The following is a 9,123-nucleotide window of genomic DNA, read 5'->3' as shown; positions in this document are numbered from 1 at the left end:
AACATGCTTTTTTCACTACTTTTTGAAATTGGCGCTCTAAATGTAGTTCCAAAAGCAACCACTTGCTAATTTTTGGGCACTGTTTGCTCAAGAGAAAATCAGACGCTTTTTCTCAATTTTCTCGCGTTTTCCGTCGAATTTCCCAGCGAAATTACGTTTTTTTGTGACCAGGAAGCGACGCCGCGTCGATTGGCGTCGCCGGCGCAAAACACTCAAAATCCGCGCCAGAAAAAGTCGTCCAAATTCCGCAAAAAAAATCCGGCGAGTTGCGCCCCCAAATTTTTACTGAATGTACTTTGGGCCCCCCTGAGCCTCCCAGCAACTTTTGGCGCCCCAAAATTAAGTTTTTCCCGGAAAAAAAAATATTTAAAAATTTTTCTGCACAAGAAAATTTTCCCTTCATGAAATTTTCAAAAGTTTCAAAATAAATTTCATCGCAAAATATCGATATTTTTATCGATATTTCAAAGGGCAATCGAACGGTGTGAAATTACAAAGAAAAAGAAGAAGTGTCACTTTTTTGTGCTAAAAAAGAATTGATGAAAAATAAAATTCTCCGTGTTTTTCTTGCAATTTCTCCGTGAAAAAGTGCGAAAAAGAAGGGAAAAATAGTGAAAATCTCTGGAGGAAGACACGGGGCAATGCCTAAGGTGAGTAGCGTGCGTGGAAATGTTGTGCAATTGGGGAAAAATTAGGTGTGAAGAGGACGAATTTGACATTTTCCATTTGCACATAATTCCATGGATTTTCATTTCACCCACCGAGGAAAAATTTTCTCGGAGCCTTTTCATCCGTAACGGTGTGAGATGTTCATGTTGCATTTTCTCTCCCATGTGCATCTCTTCGTCTAGCAGCATTGCATTGTGTGGTTGAGTTGAGATTGAGGTGCTGAAGAAGTAATATGGATGGGCAGCATGATGATGTTGATTTGGGGGTGGAACAAAGAAATTTGCATATGCGAAATTCCAGACACCATGTGAGCGTAACATCCCTCAGTGATGATTCCGGCTTCTCCGGGCTCCCCCATACAAGTAGTTCCATCTCCAGCGGGGATTCCAGTCGCGTGGGGCCGTGCAAGTTTGAATTTGAGCTTGTTGAGAGTGACGGTGAGCCCTGAAAGTTTCCTCTTCTTTTCTTTTCCTCTTTTTGTTTAAAACGTATTTGTTGGGGCTTTGTAGGTGAGTTTGACTCCCTGGACAACTGCTCAGATGGTGGAATGAGTGCGGAGAATTTCAATACACTCAAAAAGGGACCCTTGGCACCAATTGATCCACCACCAGAGTTCCAGGACTCACCACAGACCACCCTTTTGCGTTCACCAATCATCCAAGACTTTGCCAATACTCTCACGGAGGATATTATAAGTGAGGCTGCTGCAGCATGCTCCCGAATTCAAATTTCCGAAGACTCCGAGCCCACCTACAGTGACTACTATGCCCAGTTTGATACACTCAAGAAACCCCCGAAGAGCACCCTTGGGGACCGCGTGAAGGTCACTCCGCAAATCTACGCAAGTGACACAGTTCTCAATACGTACGATTACACCGAGGATAACATCTACGACGAACCCAACGGGGAACTCCTCACGTCCTCCACTTCTGACATGGAGGCATGCAATAATCACCACATCTACCGGAACTACCTGCTCGTCCCGCATCGCACCAAGGACACCGATTCCGAATCACCCATTCGCGATTGTCCCAGCCATAGTCTCAGAGTCCCCACAACACCCTGCGGGAGCTGCTACAGGCGAAAGACTCCGCCAAAGGCAAGCCTCTACAGCCCCCTTCATCACACTGGAAGCAATTTGAGCACGGGGAATCGCCCAAACTCCCGGAATTCCCTCACAAGTCGCCTCTCGAGTTCGCACAATAGTCTCAGTATGAGCGCCTCCAAGGCTGATGATTCCAGCTTCATTACTCAGGCCATGTCTCACGACGCCCTTACGGGACGCGAGATATCCGATTTCTACAATGTGCCAATTGATTCGGATGTGTATGCCCTACCCATTGATATGGTGCGTCCGGGTGCAGCGGCTCCGGACATCCGAAGCTCAGCCAAATCGCGCAATCGTCTCAAGTACGTGCGGAACAATAAGAAGCGTCGGAAAGAGGATAAAGTGAGTCAAAAGATGCTCTTTTTTAAATAAAAACTTTAACCAAAATTGTATTTTAGGTTCGAACTGCCGCAAAGGCGTCAAAAGCAATCGACAAGCGTCACAGTGTGCCAGATAGTTGCATTCAGACGGAATCAAAGCGTCTCCTTCACAATCTCTACGCAAATTCGAGTGATTCCAGCGATGCTACCATCCGGAAGCCTCGTGTTATCCCATGGGGTCGTATGAAGTGCTCCGAAACGAGTGTTCAGCTCTCGGGGCACTCACAGGTACTCGCAGGAAGTGCCACAACCACCAAGGCGTCCTCCCAATCGGCCACGGTGAAGAGTTCCACCGCCAAGAAGGCCAGCAGTGAGAATGTTCTCAATAACAACAATAATCTTTCGGGGAAGATGGGAAAATTTGCTGGGCACCACAAGAAACCCCAATTTTCCATTCCTTTGAATCTCAAACAAAAATTCTGCAGTATCTTCCGCTTCCGGAAGTCGCAGCAGAAGCAGCAGCGGAGCAATGTTGGTGTCCACAATAACAATCACGGCGAGAATTGGGATTATGAGAATCAACAGAATGGCCCAGCAAAGGGGGAATCGAAGAAGAAGATTATACTGCGGGCACTGCCTCCACTTCCAGGTCGAGGTGAGTTTGGTCTTTTACTGCTTTTCGTACTGTCACACAGTCTCTCCACTGGAAATCACCATAATTGTCACATTAATATGCTCCATGCTGTGTAAACTATCTCGTATAGCATTTGTTATTCATTGAATATCATAAAAATTTCATGATTCTGCGATGGGAACAGTGCTGTGGAATTTTTTTTCTCTCTTCAAAATAAATTTAATTTATTTTATCTGAGAAAAAAATTTAATCCAAATAAAAATTCCTTTTTTTCTCTAATAAAAATAAATTGAATTTACTCACAGTTTGATGCATCAAAAAGAAATAAAGAGAGAGAGATGCCAGTAAACTCAAGACTTGGCGTTTCTGAGTCATTTATCACAGTATAATAAACCTTTTATGCCGCGCAAAATGCACAAAAAAGTTCCATTTACAACATTCATTAAATATTGGAGCAAAAGTGACTCATTCGATTTGCTGCTAAATGTTAATTAAAATGTCATACGATGATGATTCAATTTGGAAGTGAATGTGAAGGAGAAGGAAAGAAAAGCTCACGAGAAAAAAATAATCTCTGTTTATTTATTTTTTGTAACATTTCATGCAGATTCAGCGGAAACAACAAACACAAATCCCGCAAATGAGGGCGGAAATGTAAGCGAAGAGGAAACATCCGTGGATGATGGGCTTGTGAAGATGGATTTTACATCCAGCATTGAGAAGATAAAGCAGGTTTGTCTGAAGATTAATCTCTGAAAAGAAAATCACAGGGGATTGCGTTGAATGGTATGATTGTTCCTTTTTATAGTATGGGTGGTATTGGGGCCCAATTTCCAGCGAAGCAGCCGAAAGGATTCTATCAAATGAGCCCGATGGGAGTTTTATTGTGCGTGACAGTTCAGATGATCACTACATATTCTCACTCACATTCAAACTCAATCGCTGCGTGCGACACGTGAGGATTGAACAGGATCAGGGAACATTCTCATTTGGCTCCTTTGCGAAATTCAAATCACGCACAATTGTGGAGTTTATTGAAAAGGCAGTTGAACACTCAAGGAGCGGAAGGTTTGTTTTCTTTTCATTTTATTTTAATTTTAGGGTGTGCCTAATATTGAGTAAAAAATAAACGCAGAAAGTCCTTACAAAGATCACATAAAAAATATCTAAAAACGTCAATTCTAAATAAAATAATCTTAAAATTTTGACCAAGAATTATTCCCAAAAAGAATTTCTCAAAAATAATATTTTTTATACAATTTTTTGGGCATTCTTTAAAATATTCTAAGCTATGATTTGAGTGTTTAAAAAAGAATTAATTGTAAGTAAAATAATAAATTGTCTTTTAGGTATCTTTTCTTCTTGCATCGAAGACCAGAACATGGACCAATGCGTGTGCAATTAACGAATCCCGTGTCTAGATTTAAGCATGTACAAAGTTTACAACACATGTGCAGGTAAGTTTTATTTTAATTAATTAATTCTTTAATTAATATTAAAACTAAAAGAAATTCTTTTGATTAAAATTTTTTAAAAGGAGATTATTCATCAATATAAAAAAATCCGATTGACTAAAAAGGAGCTTAGTCAAAAATATTAGAAATTACCGAATATGGTTACCACCTCACATTATATTCTGACCCTGAGATTTTACCTACCACCCCCCCCCCCCTTTATTTTTTCAAGTGTCGAAATACTAATAATTACGTCAACCTCTCAATAGGCAATGAAAATTTTTTATTTTGAATGTTTTTTAATATTTAAAAAGTTTAATTCGCTTTTGTTTGTAAGTTTCGCTTTTTTCGCCAACTTTTTTAGCATAAGAGATCAGCTGGAGTTTTTTTAAGCCAGGCTCAAAACTTAAACTACTAGGCTCACTTTAACCAGGCATGTAACTTTGACTTCAAATCTTAAGCCTGACTTAAAAACAAAGTTAGCTGTTTATTAGGTCAGGCTTATTTTTTTTAGCCGAACCTTAGTTCTTTTAGGGCAAACTTTAGACGCATTTAAACTCAATTTAGTCTGATCTAACCTTGAAACCTTAAAAGCCTGACCTTATAAAAACTTTAGTCTACTTTACAACAAAGGTCTTACTTAAAAGTCTTAGAACTGACTTTAAAAACTTAAACCTAAAGCTAAGCTTAAAGAAGTTTATTCTGGTTTAGAAAAACTCAGATCTGGCTTAAGACCAGAGAGAATACCGAATAGGCTTTTTATTTGCACGGCAATCAAGTTAGGAAAAGATGTTAATTTGCCTTTAAAATGCGACCAATGACGTCACTATTCCATTTTTTATCTTTTCCAAAGAATGAAAAATAAATATTCTTAAAAATCATCGAAAAATCGTTAGAATTAATCTTTAATGAATGAAAGACACTAAAAAACATAATAGTTCATTGTATATATTTTTGGGCAATTCTTTGCCGTCTTTTCTCAGCTTTTCTAAAAATGGAAAATGGTAAATCTTTTGTACGATTTTTTTTGATCCTCTAGCTAACCATGTCTAGGTTGTTCATCGAATGGAGAATTTTTCGAAATATAAATGAATAATCTCCTTTAAAATTATTTTTCTGGCAACTTTTACATTTTTTTAAAATTTATTTGAACTGCAAGATTTTTTTTTAAAATCAATCTAAAATTAAAATTCCAATTTTTCGTATAGATTTGTAATTCTCAAGGCTGTTGTAAGGAAGGACTTGATCCAAACACTCCCACTTCCTAGAAGGATCATAGACTATTTGAGCTACAAGAATGTCTATTCGGAACAAATAGAGAGCGATAGTTCTACATCTCAGGTAAGAATCTTACAAAAAAAAAACATTCGTTTAATTAAATATTTATTCTCATTCACATTTTATTTTCAAATAGGCTTCAAATGGTCAATCGTGAAATTCCTCTTAATAGTCCTTTTATTAGAAAGAAAAAAAAAGGAAAGAAAATCTCTTTTGCAATGATTAGTAAAAAAAAAATGGAGACATAAAAATCATTTTAGGTGCTACACTTTATGAATTAAATGTTGAAACAACTTCTAAAAATGATAAATTCTTGGAGAAACTCACAAGAAGATCAATTTGCAATACCAAATGTTTTATTCTTTTTATTTTAATATTTCTCTTTGCTTTTTTTAGTTGTATAAATTCTTGTTTTTTTTGTGGAATAGAAAATACATTAGTAGGAGTAAGCTATTGGTGAAAATAATAGAAGAAAACTCCAAGGAGAAAATATTAAATAGAAATATAGAAATTGTAGAAGATAAAAAGAGAAAAGAATAATTGAAGTGCATCTTTTAAAATGTAAAAAAAAGAAATTGATGTTTTATTAGTGTGCAAAAAAAAACGTGTGTCGGTGTCTTTTTTACGATGATGATTGATTATTTGGAATCAACATTATGAGAAGGATACAGGAATTTTTCATTAAATTATATATTGTACCTTTCCAGGATGTGTAATAGCAATTTAATCCCCATAATACTACAAAGAATGTATAAAAAAAAAAGAAATTTTTCTTCCATAAAATTCTCTATTGTGGTTAATTTTTCGTGGTAAAAGGAGTTAAAAGCTGCTGGTGCGGAAGTATTGCTGAACGTTATTCCTTTTGTATATTTCCAAGCATTTAATAATCTCTAAAAATGAATTCTATGCACTAGTTTTTTGTAACACTTCCACCAGTTTTTTTATTATTTTAATTTGTAGAATTAATTTGAGTGAAAAAAGATTTTTAGAGAAAACAAACCTACAAAACCTCCCAAAAGAATGCTCCTCAGCAAAACTTTTGCATCAATTAAAAAACTCCGAAACCTGTGAATTCTCTAAAAAAGAAATTTTATTAACAATAATTCTGTTAAAATTGTTTTGAAAAAAGAATGAAAATTTAAGAAAATGAATCTCAATGTGCGTTAAATGATGTTTCTGATTTTTCTATTAGAGAAGAAAACACAAAATCCTAATTGAAAGGATGTTTTTATACTTTTGTAGAATAAAACTGTGAGGCAAAGGAGGATAAAAGCAAGAATAAAAAAAAAAGAAACACATTTTTTGGAAAATTCATTGTGATAAGCAATCATGTTAAATTCTACGCAGACTTTGCACTTTATTGCATCAAGTTGCAGGAAAAAAGGAAGGAGGACAAAGTGAATTTGTAAGCTAGTTCACAGAATAATTTTACTGCACTGAGAAGAATCTTTTAAAAAATATGTTTGTAGTTTTTATTGAAAGTTTCTAAATATTTGTTTATTTGTTTGTTGACATTTTGGGCTAAAAAGAGTTTTCTTCAGCCCTCAGGGCGTCAAAAAATACTTCTGAAGAATTATCTTTTTTTCTGATGCCCTGAAGAAGATTCTTCTCAAGATCGAAATGTCAAAGAATTTTTATTTACAATCAATTATTATTTACTGAATTTATCAGATTGAAATTTAAAATGTACTGGTAAGCTGACCAAGCTTACGGGAGCTGTGTTTCTTTCAGTGTACCAATTTTGTGAGAGCAAAATAGAACGCGAATTAATTTAAATACGCGCAAAGTCGGGAAAAGTTGAAAAGTCATACCCTAAGAAATGTTTGGAAGGCCATATCTCGAGAACGGATCCATAGATTTTCATAAATTTTTTTTTGTTTGAAAGGTCTTGAAGTCAGCTATAACATATCGAAAAATGAAAAAAATTTATGTCGCCATTTTCGAAAAATTCGAGTTCGAAATTTTCGAAAACTTTGTTTTTGACTTTAGCGCCTCTTGCGGTCATTTCTCGAAGTTGCAATGTTCTAGACATTTGTAGGGTTTCTCGAAACCTTTCATTTGCGCTTGAGTTGATCCAGATCGGACTTGTAGAACCCGAGATATGACATGCCAACTTTGGAAGGCTATATCTCGAGAACGGATCCATAGATTTTCTTCATTTTTGGCATGAAGCTAGATAATATGGTCAGCTACAACATATGAAAAAATGAAAAAAATTTATGTCGTCGTTTTCGAGATATTCATCGAAAACTAATCGAAAATTTTGTTTTTGATTTTTGGCCCCCTAGCGGTCACTTTTGAAACTTCGGATGTTCTAGAGAGTTGTTGGGTTTGTTGAGATCTTTCATTTGACTTCGGGTTGATCAAAATCGGTCAAGCCGTTTTCGAGTTATGGTCGATTTTCGATGAAAAATTGTGGCGGCCATATTGACTAAACGGCTTGACCGATTTTCGAAAATGAGGTATCGTTGGAAAGGTCTTGATGGCCCCTACAACATACTAAAATTTTAGATTTTTAGCTATTACAGGGACTGAGATATTGGCAAAACAAAATTTTGAGGTTATTCAAAATGGCGGACGGAGGGGTGGGGGGTAAAATTTGACGTCATAATCGGACGTCTTCCAGTCGACTTTTAAACTTTGCCGTTTACCGCAAGTCTCTATCTATTACCGTTCTCTTGCAATTTATGGTTGAACTACGGAAGGACGGCCGGCCGGCCGGCCGGCCGGACGGCCGGAAAAATTTTTTTTTGGCGCATACGTTTTTTGGAATGTGGGGACCCTAATTCGTGCTCATCCCAAGTTTGAGCCCGATCTGACGACTTTCGATTTTGCTCGGTACACAAAAGCTGTGTCTGAAAGAAACACAGCTAAAATGTACTGGTAAGCTGACCAAGCTTACGAGAGCTGTGTTTCTTTCAGTGTACCAATTTTGTGAGAGCAAACTAGAACGCAAATTAATTTAAATACGCGCAAAGTCGGGAAAAGTTGAAAAGTCATACCCTAAGAAATCTTTGAAACGCCATATCTCGGGAACGGCTCCATAGATTTTCGAGTTTGAGCTATCGTTGGAAAGGTCTTAACCTCAACTATAACATATTAAAATATGAAGTAAATCGATAATGGAATTTTCGAAATATTCGAGTTCGAAATTTTCGAAAACTTTGTTTTTGATTTTAGCGCCTCTCGCGGTCATTTCTCGAAGTTGCAATGTTCTACACATTTGTAAGGTTTCACGAAACCTTTCATTTGCGCTTGAGTTGATCGAAATCGGACTTGTAGAACCCGAGATATGACATGCTAACTTTGGAAGGCTATATCTCGAGAACGGAGACATAGATTTTCTTCATTTTTGGCATGGAGCTAGATAATATAGTCAGCTATAACATATCAAAAAATGAAGCAAATCGATAATGGCGTTTACGAGATATTCATCGAAAACTCATCGAAAATTTTGTTTTTGATTTTTGGCCCCCTAGCGGTCACTTTTGAAACTTTCGATGTTCTAGAGAGTTGTAGGGTTTGTTGAGATCTTTAATTTGAGTCCAGGTTGATCGAAATCGGTCAAGCCGTTTTCGAGTTATGGTCGATTTTCGATGAAAAATTGTGGCGGCCATATTGACTAAACGGCTTGACCGATTTTCGAAAATGAGGTATCGT

The 9,123-nt window shown here is 36.8% G+C and overlaps 1 protein-coding gene across 4 annotated transcripts; it reads left to right on the top strand.

The window, feature by feature from the left end:
* Window positions 1–484: 484 nt before the first annotated feature.
* LOC129791022 (uncharacterized) lies at window positions 485–7,148 on the top strand. Of its 4 annotated transcripts, none has more exons than XM_055828916.1 (9): window positions 485–650; window positions 855–1,106; window positions 1,179–2,119; window positions 2,176–2,752; window positions 3,339–3,463; window positions 3,540–3,799; window positions 4,081–4,188; window positions 5,394–5,526; window positions 5,600–7,148. In XM_055828916.1, the coding sequence occupies exons 2-9, from the start codon at window positions 902–904 to the stop codon at window positions 5,618–5,620; spliced, it is 2,370 nt and encodes a 789-aa protein (XP_055684891.1). In that variant the 5' UTR covers window positions 485–650; window positions 855–901; the 3' UTR covers window positions 5,621–7,148. The 4 variants fall into 4 exon arrangements, with proteins under 4 accessions (XP_055684891.1, XP_055684889.1, XP_055684892.1 ...); XM_055828917.1 differs by having other exon boundaries at window positions 514–650; window positions 970–1,106; XM_055828915.1 differs by having other exon boundaries at window positions 514–650; window positions 852–1,106.
* Window positions 7,149–9,123: the final 1,975 nt, after the last annotated feature.

Source organism: Lutzomyia longipalpis, chromosome 2 (assembly GCF_024334085.1).
Source record: "Lutzomyia longipalpis isolate SR_M1_2022 chromosome 2, ASM2433408v1".
Taxonomy (NCBI): domain Eukaryota; kingdom Metazoa; phylum Arthropoda; class Insecta; order Diptera; family Psychodidae; genus Lutzomyia; species Lutzomyia longipalpis.
This window is presented reverse-complemented; position numbering and strand designations above follow the sequence as displayed.

Excerpts from the sequence above, each read along its gene's own strand:
- LOC129791022 (XM_055828914.1), top strand. The coding sequence starts at position 902 with ATGGATGGGCAGCATGATGATGTTGATTTGGGGGTGGAACAAAGAAAT. Across the intron at positions 1,107-1,178 it reads TGAGCTTGTTGAGAGTGACG|GTGAGTTTGACTCCCTGGAC; the intron begins GTGAGCCCTGAA and ends GGGGCTTTGTAG. Across the intron at positions 3,464-3,539 it reads GCATTGAGAAGATAAAGCAG|TATGGGTGGTATTGGGGCCC; the intron begins GTTTGTCTGAAG and ends TCCTTTTTATAG.